General features: G+C 36.0%; 2 protein-coding genes across 13 annotated transcripts in view; both read right to left on the bottom strand.

Annotated features, from left to right (window-relative positions):
• The window catches only part of stk17a (serine/threonine kinase 17a), a 44,217-nt gene extending 31,747 nt beyond the window's left edge, over nt 1–12,470 (bottom strand). For all 3 annotated transcript variants that reach the window (XR_015524307.1, XR_015524308.1, NM_001089337.2), the window contains 1 exon segment: nt 12,056–12,470. Coding sequence is in view for 1 of the 3 variants with exons in the window: in NM_001089337.2 (NP_001082806.2) it covers nt 12,056–12,213 (158 nt within the window). In the remaining 2 variants the exon portion in view is untranslated.
• A 2,746-nt stretch (nt 12,471–15,216) lies between these two features.
• Nucleotides 15,217–20,311, bottom strand: part of hecw1a (HECT, C2 and WW domain containing E3 ubiquitin protein ligase 1a) — a 226,340-nt gene continuing 221,245 nt past the window's right edge. For all 10 annotated transcript variants that reach the window (XM_087309002.1, XM_087309006.1, XM_087309000.1 and 7 more), the window contains one exon: nt 15,217–19,437. In XM_087309002.1, coding sequence (XP_087165128.1) covers nt 19,326–19,437 — 112 coding nt within the window. In that variant the 3' untranslated portion in view covers nt 15,217–19,325. The remainder of the gene's footprint in view (nt 19,438–20,311) is intronic.

Genomic DNA, 20,311 nt, shown 5'->3' with positions numbered 1-20,311 from the left:
GTATGTGTGAAAGGGGCTATTATCTTAAGTAAAGCTTTCCCTATCGCTAGAAATGTGAATCAACATGCAATATTCTCTATGCACAAGGCACACTCTTACCATCCAACATAAGTTCTCATTCACATCGAATGCATCTTTGCTTCTAAAAATGCGAGACACAACAGTTTGGAATGGTTTAAAAAGCAAAGCATAAAGCATGAGAATATCCAGACACAGGCAAAGAGCGCATGCATACAGATACTAGCCACAGTTGCCCTGCCTCTGAGCTCTTCTGATTGGTCCACTGAAAGTTCTTTCAACTTGGAACAGCGTCTAAAAAACACAGCACTCACGTACGCAACGCATCAAAAGATGAGAGACGCAAGTGTAATAGTCACACACATCCATCAAGTGCGTGTTTACATTGAAAAACAATAGAAATGTAGCGCATTATAAATGAAGAAAAAACGCGATCTGTGTGAACAGCCCCTAAGTGTCCAAACACATGCATTATAGGGGAATTGGCCGTAGTGTATAAGTGAGTGTGTGTGCGAAGGAGTGTGTTAAGGTGCTTCCCAGTACTGGGTTGCGGCTTAAAGGTCATCTGCTGCGTAAAACATATGCTGGAATAGTTGGAGGTTCATTCCGCTGGGGTGACCTCTGATTAATCAGAGACTGAGCTGAAGGAAAATTAATGAACATGCATCATTTAACTCAGGATTTCTGAACAATGCGCGCCTCCTCCATCATGAAATAACAGTTGTCATGCCAGCTTTCTACAATAAACAGAAGCTCCTCGTGGTTGCCCCGCCTCTGAGCTTTTCTGATTGGTTCACTGCTGTGGAACTGACAGCAACGAGCTGCGTTCCATGTGAAAGTTAAAGATCTTTGAACTTGACATGACATCTAAAAAAAACCCAGCGCTCATGTCACACGTCCATCAAGCACATTCACATTGAATAACAATAGAAAGTTAGTGCGCTGAAAAGGAAAGACGCATTCTGTGTGAACGGCCCCAAGACAGAACTCAGATGTAATGATCTCTGCAGTCTGTGGTGTCCTCAGTGGTCTCTGTCGCTCATGATGACTGAAGCTGGCAACTTTCACTGAAAACCAATGACTTCTGCACTCTGTATCTCCAACTGATGGCCACTGGAGCATCTCTGCAGGCTGCTTCTCATCATGAGCGACAGCTTTACAGAAACACAGTTCATCTGGGACATTACGGCTCCCTTACTATACCACACAAACAAAGGCCACATTTACACCACATCTTGATGGTCAATTCTGATTTTTGAAGGGACTCGTTTCTGAAATCTGCATTCAGACTGTACACAGCAAATATGAATTGACCCTTCGCTAAGCCCCGCCCAAAAAATGCCATCCACCAATCGTGGTTTAGCAACTGTAGCTCCGCGCAGGGGCTCTGTCAAGCTTTCGAGCGAGTGCATATGGATTGTGCAAATCTGATACCCGGTCTCTTTAAAGTTTGGACGGCAGGGTGGAATTGTTTCCCTTTTCAAAACCTAAAACCAAGAGGAGAAATGCCAGCGTGGATCAAGCTGAGTGAGGGGCGCTAAAGGAGCGGAGCTAAGTTGGTTTGCCAAAAATGACATTATAACCCTGTCAATGTCTGAAACCGGTGCACACAGATTGAAAAAGCCATGCCAGACACGAAAGCTTGACAGGCGTAGCAACAGTAACTAAGGAGGGCAGGGCTTAGCGAAGGGTCCATTGACCCTCCCCCCCAAAAAAGAGCAAGTTCTGACTAAAGGCTGATTTATACTTCTGCGTCAAACGCCGGCGTATGCTACGGCGCTGACGCATAGCCCTTTGCCGTGGCCATCGGCGTCACTGATGTGCACCTCTCAAAAAATGTAACTACACGTCGCAACGAATGGCGCGAGCGATTGTTTACAAGTGTGGAGTCCCGTCAAGGAGCTCCGGATGGATAGTTTTGTTCTGTGTTTACCTCATAGTTAAAGTTGTTGCACGTCCGCCGGTTCCTGCCTCAAAATGAGCGAGTTTGAGCCACTTGTACATCCCGGAAGTGTTCAGGAAAAGCAAAAAAGCAGCGAAGAAACTCGACACAGAGGAACATTTACACCTCACTGCCAACAAGCGCTACGGAAGTGTTAATGCAGACCAACAGAGACAGCGCGCAGAAGTATAAATGCACAGCTACGCGCGTTGCATGCGCCGTGGGTTACGCCGGTCACTTGACGCAGAAGTATAAACCAGGCTTAACAGCTGTGAGCAACAAGAGCACTCTTTGCTCCTGTATTTAATCTGTTTGCAGGGTTTTTTTTTTCATGTACATATCATCCTTAAGCATTGTATTATTTCTCCCTCTTTCGACTCTGCTGTAGCGTTTGTTCTTCTGACATGTTTATTTGTTTGAGTTTATAACAGAAATGTCCACATTTGGCTGCTCTAGGCTGTTTTAGTGTGATTTATACACAATGAAACCAAATCGGATATTAGATATATGCATGACGTATGCCGTAGCTTTATATTGTTTACATTAGGGGTGTCAAAATTAACTGTTTCTTCAGTGCACTGCAATGCAAACGCCGGACAGTTCCCTATCTGTTCAGTAATAGGTCGTAATTGGTTATTACATACTGACGTCATTCATCTCATATGTGCCATGTCTTGATAGAATACTATGGCGAGGGAGGCGAGTGATTAAAACACAGAAACAGTGCACAATTCACTGCGTGTTTGCTGGACAGTCTTTCACTGACTCTGAAGCTAAAATTGTATTACAAAAGTTACACATTTTAATACAAGAATTCTTGTGCTGGGAAGTAAAATATGAAATTGTGTATGGAAAGCATCGTCAGTGATGCACCCAGATATCGAATTGAACTGAATGGATGGCATGATAATCGTAACCGAATCAAACATGCTGCTCTACTATTTTATTTTAGAATGAAGCTTAAAGTTTAGGGCTCGAGCAAAGCTCTTTTTGTCAATGGCATACACCTCAATTTGACAGGTGAAAGTCTGATCAACCTACTTCATTTGCAAAATGCACATATCTGATTCATATTCCACTTAATTCCCACATATAAATAAAGAGAATGAAACCATTCTGACCATCACGATCTATGTGATTTGTCATGCTTGCATGCACCCGGGCTATATCAGATCTGTGCCAAATTGGATGAACACAATCAGAATTGGGTCACTTCATGCAGCGTAAACGCAAGTTAAAACTGATTTTTGGTGCATGTGCACTATCTGCATGCAACATTTCACTAATGAGTGTGTAATATGAGGGCAGCAGTTTATTCTTTGCACAGTGTGCACTTCAGCTAAACACCAGCGTTTTTCCTCAGTTTCAGCGATTTTACTTGTGTGTGTCTTTCTGGAGGTTGCATTAATCAACATCAGGCAACTATAGAGAAGACACAGATCATCAGCATCTTAAATCCTTCAAATATTTAAACAGATGCACATTTATAAAACTATACTTTGTATTATATCACCTTTGCATAGAATTACAAAAAAATAATTAGCACTTATGCTAGGTGTTTGTAATACAGGACAGTAAATCTCACATTATTCCCTTTTCTGGCTGCCATTTTCAGTCACATCATGATTTTTCTTTTTCTGACAGGCTTAATAATGCTATCAATGAGTTTTTCTTTTATTATTTGAGCAAAAAGGAATGCAAAAAATGTATTAGATGCATTCACTCCGCTCTAAGTTTACCAACTTTGACGACTTTCACTGCTGAGAAACCCAGAAATGTGAAAAGGCTCCATTAGCAAGCAGCAGCAGCAGCAGCTCTTATAGTCAGAGAACAAAACAACATATAGTAAAAGTCCATCAGCGTCTGCACGTCTACAGGAGGCTGTATTGAAGCGGAGGCCTGTTTGTTCTGTGTCTGTGACAAGCAGGAATAATGAACTTTGACATGTGAGGGCCGTCTGTTCACATGCACTACTGCACATACACTTCTGAATATCTTGGGGAAGGGCATTACCTCATCTGAAAGCCTTTACATTGTTTTTATAGACCCGACTACGGCCTTTCAGCACCTCGCCTTTGTTAAACAGTGTTAATTGTGTGGAACACAGATCTGGTTTGGTTGCTGTGTCACACAAACTTAGACTGAGGTTCAAGAAAAATAGAAAAAGCATGGCATAGAGATGCTAAAATGATGATAAAGAGCACAATCTCAGGTGAATATAAATAATATATTATATTACATATATATGTATGAAGAGAGAATGTCAATCAAAGTGTTTCTGCAGCCTGTTTTATCAAGTCTGATGATAAAAAATGGAATTAATTCACTTTAACCATTGAAAGCTGATTATATTCACACACTGCTGACACACATCTGGGTTTAAACCACTTTTAAAAGTGATTTATGCACAAAAGCTCCCCTTTAATCTCTATTTTTATTCTGTTATTCAATGGGAACTTGAATGAATATGATTTCTTATGAAAGCAACAGCAGTCTGGCACATCACTCATGTCAAACTTCAGTGTTTTGTTCTTGAAAGTCGGTGAATAGTGTTGGCGTGGCGTTGGCGTATAGACTGTGGGAGAGGAAATATAGCCTGGCACTCTCAGCACAGACCATCACTGCCTGTTTCTGACACTCCAGCACTAAAGGGGCTTCAATAACAAACTTAGCTTTCACAAGACATCGCCGGCGCCCCAAACGTCTCCATGGAGCACAGCAGATGTCGGAGACACACTACAGCACATCAACGATGATGTCATGGACTCCCAGTCGCTGTAATAGCAGAGAGACTGGCCTTACACCAAAAATCACATTGTAAATATTTATTTAATGCCATGTCAGCATCTTAGACTATTCTCATGACAAATAATTAAAGAAAACACAAGTGGGGCTATCAATATAATCACACAATTACTGAGATAATAGTACATGCAATATATGTATAGCAGACATGTGTGATAAATTACATTTATTTTATGCATGTTTATCTGAACTTGACTTATCAAATGGGGCCTTTCTATTGTTAGCCCCACCTCCCCAGTAGTTGCTGTTCTGCTATTGGCTGGAGAGGCTCAAAGGTAAACCCGGATCGAAAAATAAACAATTATGGCAGGAAAATAACAACAGTCGATCAGATTTAGAATACCTTTAATGAGGTTTACACTCATTCGTAATGTTTTAAAGACCAAATGTTTGCACCTTGATGCAGTTATTTAGTCTGAATTGGAAATAATTGGATCTGACAAATATCTTTTGATAAGAAGGTATTCTGAAGAATGTTGGAAAGAACAGCCACTGCTTTCCATATTATTTCTTCCTACTATAAATGCTAGGAAGGTGTTGGTTTTTATGCTATGTTTATACATTATTAATAGCTGTTTTGCCACAAAATGTACACTAGATTGTGCAAAAAAACTCTCCCTTGGGAGAGACAAATAAAGATAAGGATTGATTAAAGAACCGAGTGTGAATAAATGGAGGGTAAACTTACATATTTTGAGTGAACTCTTTAACGCACACAATGGGTAAAATCAAAGTGAAGCAGATCTAAATCGCACCTCACAGCTGCGTCAGTCCAGCGGCAAAACTGAACCAGAAATTAAAGAGGACTCTTGAGATTTACGAGACGGGTGAGAAATTCTCAGCTGATGATACGGTTTAAGACAACAGTGAGAAGATGGTGGTGTCATCCGTTTTTACACTGCAAACACATTCCTCCCAAATGCACACCGTGATTAAAAGAAAACACAGAGCTCAATAGGCAAAATCTGGAAAATATGTGTAATGAGACAAGCATTCAAAGTAGGTTTTTCAGTTTTTTTGTTACAATAGTGTTTGCAATATATAATAATAAAAGTGCAATAAATAATTAAAAGATTTTTAAAAAGTTAAATTTATGTGCCAAGCATTTGTGTGCTGCATGCATAGAATGTTTAACCAAATCCGACCAATCAAATGAGGATTACTTACAGCAGATTAGTTATACCGTAATAAATATCATTATCTCAACACTATCGTAACATTACTCTTTAGTTCAAGTATACCAATAGCTTACTACCTGTCTGTTTAATAAAACTTATAAAGCAAATATTCTGCATCTATAAACCTACCCTGCATCTATAATACCTAAACCCACGTACTAGTAATAGTGAGAACTGTATCTTTAAAAAGGGGTGGCCAAAATAAGGAATAAATGTGCACACAACTGTGATACAAATCTGGATGTGCAATTATACATGGCAAAATAGGGAACACTATGAGTTTACTTGCCCAAATTTCTAGCTGCTGATTAATTGTTAGCAGTTATATTGCTGTAATGTACAAGATAAGGAATATAAGGACATAAAAAATACAGTAACTAGAATAAACTGCCAGAGTTACAGAGTGATACTATAATAACAGTGCGGCACGGAGAGAGTAAATCGATATTGCAAAATTGCATGCAGTCCAATTGATATAATTTGCAGTTTTAAATGACACCTTTTCTTTTCAACACTGTGAATGGCACGCTGCCATTGACGAATCTGTGACATGGCATAAAGAAACTTGGCACGCAAGATGCAAGATGATGAGAAGGTTTGACAAACTGCACTTCTCGTTTTACATGCTTCTCTTCCCATCACAACACATCTCGGGCTAATCTGCAGCGGGCAGAATGTGTTCACAAAGACGTTTGTTGATGTAAATCGCTGGCCGGCGTCCACACACAATGGCAGAGCGCTGGTTCTGATCCAGCAGGTCTGGGTGTTCCCAAAGCACAGTGGCAGAGGAATGCAGCCCTGCAATTATCCACATTTGAGCATCTACAAACCACAGCGCTGCTCCGGTTTCACCTCATGTGCTCACTCAGACATGGATCTTAAGCTTTCAGAATATTGTCTGGGTCACCCTAAATGTCTATGTAGAGCTGAAATATTTGGCTAAAAATATATACATATCAATATTTGTCATAATATGAGTATCATTTATGGGAAGGAAATACTTTTGCACTTGTTTTTTGTACCTATATTGTTTTTTCATAGTAAAGTTACACTGTAAAACTACTGTAAAATTTACAGTAAATTACTGGGAATTTTGGTTGCCAGTAAGACAGTAAATTTACAATTGCACCGTAAATAAATAATTACAATTTAGAGTAAATTACTGGCAATTTTGGTTAGTGTGTGTAGTGAATTTACAATCTTACAAACTTGATGGCAATTTTGGTTGTGAGTAACACTGTAAATTTACAAAGGCACTGTGAATAATAATTACAATTTACAGTAAATTACTGGTAATTTTGGTTGCTGGTAAGACTGTACATTTACAAGCTTATTGTAAATAAGATATGTCAACCAAAATTGCCAGTAAGTTACTGACAATTTTGCGGAAAGTTTGTTTACAGTGTACCCTTCAATTTACTGCCACAAAGATTTAATCTTATGTTTCCCTAAATGATGTGCTTGTATTTTAGTTCTGTGCTTTGTTTCTGGATTCTGTGTTTTACAATTTAATGCAAATCAAACAGTGGTGTCTATTGAAATTGTGTCTAATTAAATGTAAATAAATTATAATAAAATATGAATAAAACATTGAGCACAATTATCTTGGTTGTATAATACTGAAGGATGGACCAAATTTCTAATTCTGGGCTAAAAAAAACATGCATATAAATGTGTTTACTCATTTTATTATTTATTATTTATGTAATAATATGTTCTAATAATTCATGAGCACAAAATTAAAAATAATTATGCATAATATTCAGCCTTTAAAAATGTAGATTCATCTCTAATTCAAATCTAATTCATTCATTTCTCTAATAAATATTACTGTATATTAGTTTTATTAATGATACACATAGTTTTTAATAGCATGTTTAACTTACAGTATGTTAATAATTTTGTAGTGTGCCAATCAGTTTAAACCTCTCATCTCAGCCTGAAATCAGACAACTTCAGCCAATCTGTGAACTACACTGCATCCCATCAATGCAATAAATTCATCTACGGTATGTGCTGTGCTTCAGAAACAAATTAATACTTGGGTCAAAGAAGCGATGTCCCATTTTCAACCTCTTTTCATCTTTGACATTTTAACATCTTCCTAAATAAGATCACACCATTTCAGCATTGTTCAGGTGTGAATTATAACGTCTTTAGTGCATGTGCTGAACAAAGGACAACATCCAAATCCTCCAAGCGTGCAAACATCTGGTCTAAACAAAACTGTCAGCAAAACTGCCTTTAATAGTCTTGGGAGAAATCAGGTACAGCCAGCTGTCTGTGTGCAAGATCACATACATTTAGACTAAACTAGACTATAAATACCAGTATTAAGACTAATGCATTTCTCCAAATGAAAAACCCTTTGCAAACTGCACACCGATGACTATGAAAACTGCTCACCAAAATAAAAACAGCCAGTAGCGTCCCTGAAATCCTGAGATATTCCAGTTTACCTCAGGGAAACAGATGTAGAGATTGGTTAAACATGTTTGACCTGGACTCAGATTTGTTCGTTGCCTTGCTTTACTGTGCTCAGATGAAACGCTGGATTAAGGTGGCAGACCTCCAGACAGTTGCACTTTCAAACCTCTGTCCATTAATCCTGATGTGTTTGGCAAACACAGGGATCAGATGGAACACTAATATCATGCTCACTAGTATTTCAGTTCGACAATGTGAGAGAAATAGAAATGCAGAGTATGTTGGCAGCCATATTTTAGTCAAATAATGCTATTTTTCTGTTACTGTTATCAGTCCTAGAAAATATATTATGTATTTTTCCACTGGTTTTGAATCACTTCACATACTTGTTGATTTTGTTTTTGCAAACATGTATGATTTAACATTTTTTTTTAAATATATTTATCAGCTGATTTAAAGGTTGTAAGCATCTAAATCTAAAGAGTTACTGGAATAGGTATATTTGATCTCAGTGCATGCCTACTGAGCAATGTAAACAGCTTGATTGCAACAACGTAAATTCAAACATCCAACCATCATCACTGTTAAGGCTGAATTATTATACTCAAGTAGTTAGTTGGAGTGTGCGTGGCGAATGTGATGTCATCGCCGTGTTTACGGAGGTTGGGTGCACGCAACACGCTTTCGGCTGGTGGAGCGAACAGTTCGGCACTTTTCATTTGAGTTTAATATATATCCCTTTAAAGAGATTGTGGTACGTCTGTACAGACATCTTTATAATCCGTCCATGCATGATCATAGGGATAACCAGAGGACCAATAATTCTTGGCTAGAAATTGCAAATTTATGTAAAAAGTAAAAAAAGTTTAGAAAAAACTTGAAGGATAAGTTTGTTAAAACCAAAAAGAGAGACCGTGGCAAAAGTGGAGACCCATGTGGTTTTAATACACATTTACAGAATATGTTTTTCCACCATTCGTAGGTTTTACACTGATGAATAAATTACAATTTTGAATTCAAAACAATTTGATAGCTACGAAACAAAAATTAATTAACAAATTATGTCTTTATAACTAGAAAAGAATATTTGAAGCTATTGGTTTACAATATAGCGATGCCCTGTTTTTCTAGGCTTTATTGGTGATCATCATGGTCAGGAATGTTGGATCATTATTGCCTTTTTAGCATGTAATTAGAGGATGCAATCTAGCCAGACAGTAATGTGTGAATTGTGGAACTGGCTAAATCTTAAAAAAAAATAAATAAATAAATAATAAATCAGTATTTTTTATTATTAAGTGAAAATTTTTGTTTTTATTCTTGCCATAATGAAAAATATATTTGTAGACTAACCCATGTTCTGTTGTCATTTATATTTTTATGAACTTTAATAGGTAGAACTGTCCGATATATTAACAAAAGCAAGTGGTGCAAATTTATAAAAAAATTTTGAATGGTAATAAATATCTTTATAATCATTAAAATAATAAATAAAAATAATTAGTTAAAAAAAAAATCTTAATGATGATATTAATGATATGACGAAGTTCTGGAAATTTCCTACTTCTATGTTTATTCGTCTGATTTTACGGTCGTTACACAAGGTGTACGAGCACTCTGCGGAGGTCTGCTACGTGGTGCTAGGAGAAAGTATAAATCAGCCTATAGTAGTCCGATAATAAAATTAGGCCAGTGAACTATGTATAATTTAGGCTGGTCAAACCACTTGGCGTGCTTGCTGCCTTCTACCTTATTTTTATGATTGTTTCACTCTTCTGTCATCATGACAAAGTAAAAAAAAAAAAAAAAAAAAAGGTAATCAGAACTGTTATGTTTAAAAATCTCTCCTTTAAGCAACAATTAGGAAAGGCTTTTAAAATAAACACATTTTTACAGGAGGGATAATTATTTCAACTGTACAGTATACTGCCACATCACACAGCCCCAATGCACAAGTCTTTTTGTGCTTGCATTGCATATCCAAGAGTAGTGAAATCAGAGCAGTGTTTTCATAGAGCTGCTGAACTCCTACAGAGACTTGGCAAAGAAACACCCGGCAACAATATTGTGCCCCGTATGGCTGATTTAAAAACCACTGAGTCCTGGCATCTACTCCGTGTGCCATCAAATGCCTCAGTTTCCCCATCGTGTGATCCAGCTCGAGTACATTAATGCACTGCATGCAGAGGTTTATGGGGTGTTTCATTAAACGTCTCTCGCAGAGAAGCAGATCAGCATATCTGAAAGCAGTTTGACCCTTGTGCATCCTAGTGGACTTTCTGTCTTTGTAAGTTTTGTGAACATTTTGAAAGTTCAGGACATGGAAATGCATTGTTTTTAACAGCCAGGCTTCCACTTGTTGGTACAACTTCTAAATAATAACTTTTTTTATTATTAAAAATAATTATATATTAATAAAATACATTATATTATAAAAATAAAATAATAAATAACATATTTATTATCAGAACTTAAATAATGAATCAAAATTAATTTTAATAATCAAAAAGTATGTGTACTTAGCCTTTAGTATGTGAAAAGTAATATATTTTATAGTTATTATATAATCTAAATATTTTTATATTATTTTTATAATTATTTATTATAATATAAATTATAGTTATATTTTATATTTTATAGTTTTTGTTTGTTTTTCCATTAAAAACAAACACAAAATGGTGCAATTATGTAAACAACTGTCATTTGGGGTGTTAATCCAATCCTTAAAATGAATGCATTTTTATAGCTATCATCAGAAATACACACTAACCACGACAAAGACATCTATGTCAATTAAAATGTAAGGAAATATTAATATATAGTTTTTCGGATGTTTTTTAACTAATATTTTCATTCTCATTGGATTTTCCCACTTATATTTTCAATATTAGCGGACTGTGTAACTGAAGCACAAGGGTTAAACAGCAAAGCAATGACCCATCAGATTATAATGATGTATAGATATATTACAAGTTATGCACTGCAGTATTTTAAACTATGTTGAATGCACAAAATTCAATGTAAACATTAAATGCACGCATAAATTGAAGCACAATTTCAACATTTAAATGCACATGAATGTAACAATTTCACACACAGCATCCCAAAACAATTACTGATCCTTCATTCGTGGCTTTACCTTTACTACACTTCTCATTAAATATCAGTTAGTAAACATAACAGCCTGGCTTCTACATAATTGGAGTAATATTGGTTTCATATTCGCACATTTAGAATTTCTCCTTAGTAATTAAATTTCAGAAATGTATTGTTTGCTATTTTTAACTAGGGAAATTATTTTAGCAGCCAATGACTATCAGATATAAATATTTTTTTATATTTTATCCACATCATTTAAGTGATTTTTGTTGTTTGACTATCAAAGCACATTGTGCACAGCCAATTAAATAGAGTTAATGTTGTTTTAAAGTAATTCTTTCATACCCAATATCTCAAAGTAGCATGATAAACAATATAGAGAGCGTCACAAGCTGTCACAGTTCAAAAATGAACGAAAGTGCGAATATAAAACCAACTTCACCTCAATTTCAAAACAAGCACTCTTCAGCTCACACCGTTAAACTGGGAACTATACAAGCACGAGCATCAGATAACGTTACATGAAATAAATAAAAACTTGTGAAACAACTGACAGCAGCACAGGTGTGGTGAAAGAGTCTCTTACCTGCCCAGCTCTTTACCGGGGATGACGTCATAGCGCTCGGTGAACGGCTCGCTCCGGATGGCGGTTCGGATCTCGCGAAGCAAACCGGAGCGGTTGTGACCGGATTCACACCGAATTCGGCTTCTGGAGTCGGTCGTTCGTGGACATTCAGGAATCATAACGACTGCTGTAAAAGTATTTTTGTGTCCAAGATGGTTTTCAGCCCGCGAACCCACTCAACAGGTGACTTTACACGGAAACTATCACTCTTCCTAGCCCAAATTAAACCCTTTTTCCTAACTGACGTTTATCCTAGCATTAACAGAACGGGGGCGTGTTTTAAACGAAGTGTTGATGTTGTCATCTTCGGTTAAACGGTGGGTTTTGTTGTGGCGCTGATGAGCGGCTCTCCTCTGCTGGTGTGCTGCTTCAAACTGAGTAACTGAACCAAGCTGATCCTCGAGCAGCGGTTGCCGGAGCAACGCGTCTAAGTGACAGGCCTGTTCACCAATCACAATTCAGCACGAGCTGATAGGCGGTAGGGAGGTTGTCCTAGAATGACATCTGACCAATAGAAGGAAACCAATTAATGAATTATTTAAATACGGCTTCAGTTAGGTACAGTATATTTTGAAAAGTTTACATTACAGGTAAAGTCTCTATAAAGGATACAGCTGCGGAAACGCACATCAATATAGCATCATTTCTTTTGACACTGTATAACAATACAGGCCCATAGCCAGGCTGGTGAACAGGGGTGGTTCTTTTTTTCTCAAAAAGTGGACCTTTTTGCAGATATTTGCCTCCAGCATTTTTTGCTGGAATAGCTTGAGTGTCAGATGGCCATCATAACCAGACGTTTTGATGAAACACTTCCTAAAAATTAAGAATAAATGTGAAAACAATACTTATTTTTTATATACAAAAGTATTACATCATATATCATTAGAAATTAATAAGAATCTGTTAAAGTTTTAAATTAAAAACTCATTTATTAGCCAAATAACAAACTAGGTCAGCGCATTCAACTTTCCTTAGCCAGAATTTGTGGCTTTCAGAAAACTGAAGTCACACCGAAGCAAGAGCAAAAGCCTTCTTCAATGGGTTGTTTTCATAGGCCTTTTTACAATTTATTTTGGCATAGCAGTCAAAATAGGACAAATGAGCTCATGTATGAGACCTTTGCCAGTGAAGGGTGGTCAGTGAAGGGTGGGTCTTTCGAACAACCCGAGCCCCCCTAGCTACGGGCCTGCAATACTTAATATTTTTACAGTACTGTGATGTTTGGGTTTAGGGTTCGGGTAGGGGTAAATGTAAAAAAATAACATTCATTGGGTTATTTAATAAATAACATAAAGCATACTCGGTATTATTGTGAGGGTTGGGTTTAGGGGTAGATGTTAATAAAATACAATTAATGGAAAATTTAATAAATAATTCTTGTTAACTTCCAGCCACAACTGTATCTGATCTAGCAACAAGTTTACACTCCAAACTTTATTTATTTCTTTATAGTCTGCGTTTATATTGTGCATCTATATTTTTTAAATTATTGATGGCTTTTTTTTTTCAATTTTAAAGTAGAATGTAGTCAGAATACTTAGTGAAGCCTATAAGACTATAGAAAAAAGGGACTTTAGTGAAGTTTAGAACATTTTTGTGCATAAAATAGCAAAGAAGTGATATATTTTATCAACGTCAGAAGAGTTTTAAAAAATCTATATTTTTTGGACAATTGCTCATAATAATACACATAAAATGCTGCAAATTATATTTTATTTGAGATTCCTCTTCCGAATTTCAAATATAAATATTTTAATTTGCAGCATGTTTATTTGTATTGCAGCATTTGTTTGTCAGCATTTAATAGTATTGTACTGCATTTTTATTGCAGCATTCTTATCAGGCTTTTAAGGGACATTCTATCAGAAACGTACATGATCTGTCCCTGAAATAAGAACATAAATACAGTGAATACAGTGAATCTCATCCCAAAAATGTCCTGATGGTTGGTTTCTGTGAGTTGTTCTGTAAAAGAAGCAACAGATTAATAGTTCTGCTATGCTAAAAATTGTTATTTAGGGGAAAAAAACTAATAAAATGTTTTTGTCGGAGCCGTAACGATATAAACAAACAACATATCATTATAAATTTTATATCATTTTAATTGATAAAATGTTATCGCTGACTATGTTATCACTAAGACAAACCTAGTGGCAAAGCAAAAAGATTTTCAATGACAGTTTAATCTTTAATTTTTATTCTATTATAAAATATTTACTACTATATATATATATATATATATATTTGCAAATCCTGAAAGAAATCACATATCTGATTCTTACTGTATATGTAAAAGCGTTGAATTTTTGAATTTTAATAACTTTATATAACAATAATAACGAAAAGCTGGTCATCTGGCTTCTGTTGGCTGTAATTAATTTTATTAATAGGACTGTTGCCAGTTATGAAGGACCAACCAAGTCATGCTCGTCAAAGTGACATCTTTGATGGAGGAGAAGCTGGCAGTGATCAAGCATGCGCTCTATCATTGAATTATATGATTTTACGCTGGTTTCATATGATTTTTCGAGGACGGCAAGCTTAGGTCAGGCCCTGTCACATTTTTTTATATGTGAATATGTACATTTCTGGTAGAATGTCCCATATAGAATAAAACAAATATTAACATTTTACTCAAATCCAGAGAAATTGAGAATTTTCATAGCTGTAAAGTATGAGGGAAACAAAATAATATGCTTTTTCTGAGCTGTACCGATATAAACAAACAACATATCATTATAAATTTGATATCATTTTAATTGATTAAATGTTATCGGTGACTATGTTATCACTAAGACAAACCTAGTGGCAAAGCATAAAGATTATAAATGACAATTTAATCTTTAATTTTAATTCTATTATAAAATATTTACTACAATTTGTTTTAAATAAATAAATAAATTAATATATATATATATATATATATATATATATATATATATATATATATATATATATATATATATATATATATATATATATATATATATATATCCCATTCAAGAGTGTTTTGTGGCCCTCTAGTGTTTGGATTGTATAAAGATGAACTTGAACTTCTGTGTTATGTGTTATGAATGACATTCTTACTAATTTAAAAACTGAATAAATCACAATAAGCCTACAACAACGTGGATGTTTATTGACATTTATGTACAATGATTTGGGCCAAACGCAAAATCTGTTCATGTAGAACAGAAGGATCAGTAAATTAGGCTGATATACAGTAATAAGTGCTCATAAATATTTCTATTTACATATTTTCATTGACAAACGCATCATTGTTCATAGCAATTAAAGGTTTTCATGTGCAGTTTGGAGACTGCGTCATCTTGAACTCATATATAAAAGCAATATAAAATACAAAACAAATAGAAATAATAAAAATACATCATTATAACAACAACTGAACATTTTGCAACAGCGAACGGTCAGATAGTCATTTCACAGTTTCTGTCAATGACAAATAAACAGGTTTGATGCGTTCGGATTTAATGTTACCAGACTTTAGCCATCAGCAATAGTGTTAATAAATGATCATATACATATAAATATGATAATAAATGCAACGTACCACAGTGAAACACACCATCATGCATTTAAACCCATTCATTATTTCTCTTTTGATGGCTGGAATTGTCAAAGAGTTTGGATTTTAAGTGTTTGTCCAACAAAAAATGGTTTTAAAGACATAAAAGCACCATTTTAGTAAGATCATATAATAATAATAACAACGAAAAGCTGGTCATCTGGCTTTCTGTAATTAATTTTATAAATGAGACTGTTCACAGTTATGAGGGACAAACCAAATCATGCTCGCCAAGAAGATGTGTCAATAGATAATGCAAATAAATCATTAGGATGCTTATTATCTTTGAAATATACAAGGTGAATTGGGGTTTTAATAAATGTATCATCTGTGGCGACACCAGCAAGATAACTTCAATAGAAGTACTCTGGGAATGTCATGCCATTGTCAGTGTCAATATTATATATAGCGTGTCGCCTTTAAGAAGCATTGTTTTAAGAGTTAGAGAGTTATTTTTAATGTGGCCACACGATCTGATGAGCTTAGGGTTACTGTCACTAATTTGGTTGCACAATAAAGTCTCTTACATCACAGTCCAGTGAGTCTCCGTGTGTTTCTTATGTGGCTATGATCAGAACAGCGTACTAGAACTGTTTATTCAGTATCATTCATGTATCTGTATGCATACAATACACAGATGATGCTTACCCTTTTTAGTGCACAATATATCTATATCTAGAGCAGTGCTTCCTAAATTATTTTGCTCTGACACGGCACAAAATGCCTTTATTCCAGAGAGGTTCTGTCTTGTTTTTAGTTGAAATAAATTAGAGAATAAAATTGAATTTTAATGTTCTTAAATCCAGAAGCTAAACAAAATAAAAATAATGTCCTGTTCTCAGAAATAATAGGTCAAAATTTATAATATTATTATTTTTACTTAAAACAAGCCAAATAATCTGCTAGTAAGGTGACAAAAAGAATTTTGTTTTTAATTAATTTAATTAAAAATATTACTTTACATAACACACCAGCAGATTATTTAAAAAGAAAATAATTACATAACACACCAGCTAACTCTATCAAGCCTCTTCATCTGCTTCAGAACGCAGCAGCACGAGTGGTCTTTAATGAAGCTAAAAGAGCACATGTCACTCCGCTGCTCATCCGTTTGCACTGGCTGCCAGTTGATGCTCGCATCAAATTCAAAGCTCTGATGTTTGCCTACAAATCGACTTCTGGCTTTGCTCCTTATCTGCTCACTTCTGCAGATGTATGTGCCCTCCAGAAACTTGCGTTCTGTGAATGAACGTCGCCTCGTGGTTCCATCCCAAAGAGGGAAGAAATCACTTTCGCGAACGCTCACGCTCAATCTGCCTAGTTGGTAGAATGAACTCCCTAACTGCATCAGAACGGCAGAGTCACTCACTGTCTTCAAGAAACCACTAAAAACTCAACTATTTAGTCTCCACTTCACTTCCTAATCTGCAATTGCCTCTCTGAACATCACACTAACTGTACTCAAAAAATAAATAAAAAAAAATAAGAAAAAATTACTAAATTACTAAAAAATTACTAATACTTTCCTTCTTAGACTTTACAGACCTGAAACTTGCCTACAGCACTTATTCATTGTTGCTCTTAGTTGTGTAAATTGCTTCCTTGTCCTCATTTGTAAGTCGCTTTGGATAAAAGCGTCTGCTAAATGACTAAATGTAAATGGTGCTGTCTATGTTTGTGTATGTGTTTGAATGAGAGACAGTGTGGTGCCGTGTGTCTGTGTGTTTATACAGACAGCTTGTTATAGCCTATAACACTGTGTATGGAAAGCATCATCAATGCACCGTGATGCACAGAGATATCGAATTAAACCGAATCGATGGCATGATAATCATAACCGAACTGAACCGTGAGACCAGTATAGGTTCACACTTCTAGCGTATATTATATATGTCAGCAATATGTTAGTATTTAGCTCTGAACATAGCCACACTTGAAATAACAAAACATTTTAGAGAAATACCCAATCAGAAATGTACCGATCCCTAAACTTTAGAGAGCAGCGTTTGGGTCTCGGAGGTAAAAACTCCATTCATTTTCTCCATAGGGAATAATGCCGAGTTCAGACTGCAGGATTTTCAAAGTAGTGGCGTCACAGATGTTCACACTGCATGACTATCTTTGCTAGCGTTTTGTCTCTGCTTTGTTTACACTGCAAGATGGAACGGCGACAGGCGGTTTCACACTGCATGACTTTACAATAGGAGACACACCGACAACTTCAGTCCACGAACTACGTCTCACAACCAAACACACACGAGAAGTGACCTGGAAACAGCGCGAGGTCACGTCGTACATCTTAAGTTATTAACTACATAATGACAAGGAAGCCTTTAGTGAAGTAGTGCTTATTTTGCTCACCTGGCTTTCGAAGGGAATCATTTCTCCTCCGCCTTTTTCTTTTTGGAGCCGGTTGTGATGTTGCTCAGATGACACGCCAAACAGACACGGGTGCTCCTGCCACATTTACACTAGATTCCCTCCATTTCTTGTGTTCATATAGACTGAAAAGTTACCCTTTTACCTTCTCCTCCATCCTCCTCCCGCTGGCCTGCAGAGACCCACACTAGTGGACGCTGCTCTCTCATTGGCTGTAGGTGATCATTGATGCTATTTTCACAACACGTTTCACACGCCAAATATCTGACGAGTGTCGGCGACTCATTGGTGATTCTCTCAGATCGTGTCTCGGATAGTTCACACTGTGTGATTGTTCCTCAGGTGAACGAGCACTGATTTGCCTGTGATTTCAGGCATTTGTCTGCAATCAAAACCTGTAGGCGAGTCCAAATCAGCGCTAAAATCATGCAGTCTGAACTCGGCATAAGAATAAACATTTAAATACAGTCATGTTGTACATGTGGTGAGAGGATTTTGTTGAACTCATTTTCTATACTTGTAAACATATATAATAGCCAGATTAGTGCAGAAAAACTACATTACCCATGATCCTGTGCAGAAAATTCCACCAATCAGAGAGTTGCAGCAAGCAAATCTCGCCAAAAGAGATCTTAAGCTCCACCCACTCACACAAAACTCTGCAAAGGAACTTGTATATTCATAAATATATGCATATTTCTCAATAAACCTGAAATATATTACTTGTACTGATGCAGTCAACAACTTTAAATAATTAGTTTCTTATTTCTCCCTCCTTTAAATTGGACTGTATTATTGACATGATAGTTTTTTCCCTTTTAAAGGTGTTGTATCTTTGTCTTTCTGACTTATTTTTATACACTTCTGTGCTTTAAAATCAAGTTTTTAATGTTGTGTTTCTCTTTATAGCTCTTTAACTTGCATGATTTATCAAACTCTTTTTTTATTTAAATCCCTTTAAGGAAAATGAATGGTAATAAGCACCAAAACTGCTGGAAAAATCTGACAAGTCTATGGAAAGCAGGATGCTACTCCATCATTTGAATACAATAGGCTGGAGTTTGGTTTTTACTATTGCATACGTGTTTGCTTCTGTCCCCATAATCTCGCACATATGAAAAAAGTATCATATATATTGTGTTTTAGTGCAGAAACATGCTATTTCAAGTCATTTTAAACAAAATCCTAGTTTAAAAATCATTAAAAAGTCTCTTGTGGAATGAGTTATTGAAAATGCATTTGCAGTAATATAAAAGAAATGCGTCACTCCAGACCAAAGGTGCTGGTCTCCTCCACAGCGGTCAGGAGTTTCTCATACAGCATAGTGTATGAGGGATATGGAGGCAGATCCAGACGGTTGAAGCATGTGTGCGCCCTACAGGAGCCAAAAACACAGAGGTCGAAGGTCAAGATGGAGTTTGTAGACTAAAACAGTACATTTCTGCAGCCCAGACTCGTTGGAAATACGTGCCTCTGCCTACATGTTTGCAAAACATAAAGTACTTTGTTTTAGATACGTTTCATTGCACATTTCAGATGATAAATCCACTAGAGGGCACTGTTTATCTACATTTTTATAAATGTGATATATGTTATTTATAGTACATTTTACTGTACGTTTCAGATGACAAATCCACTAGAGGGCGCTGTCTATATTTTATGAATCTGATATACATTACTTATAGTACATTATGCTGTACATTTGGGATGATAAATCCATCAGAGAGCACTGTTTTATATATATATGTTATTTATGGTGCTGTCTATATTTTATGAACCCGATATACATTACTTATAGTGCATTTTGTTGTACATTTTAGGTGAGAAATCCACTAGAGGGTGCTATGTACAATTATATAGCTCTGATATATGTTATTTATAGTGCATTTTGTTATAAATATCAGATAACAAATTCACTAGAGGGCACTGTCTAGATTTTTAGGAATCTGACATACGTTACTCATCGTACATTTTGTTGTACGTTTTGGGTGAGAAATCCACTAGCGGCTGCGGCCTTCGTTTTAATAAATCTGATAGACATTACTTATGGAAAATTTTTGTATGTTTTAGATTATAAATCCACTAGAGGGCACTGTTTATCTACATTTTTATAAATGTGATATATGTTATTTATAGTACATTTTACTGTACGTTTTGGATGACAAATCCACTAGAGGGCGCTGTCTATACTCATGATCCTGATATACGTTACTTATAGTACATTTTGTTGTACATTTTAGGTGAGAAAT

This window comes from Danio rerio, chromosome 24 (assembly GCF_052040795.2).
Source record: "Danio rerio strain M-AB ecotype USA chromosome 24, GRCz13ab, whole genome shotgun sequence".
Classification (NCBI taxonomy): Eukaryota; Metazoa; Chordata; class Actinopteri; order Cypriniformes; family Danionidae; genus Danio; species Danio rerio.
The sequence above is the reverse complement of the archived record's forward strand: the minus strand, read 5'-3'. Positions and strand labels throughout refer to the sequence as shown.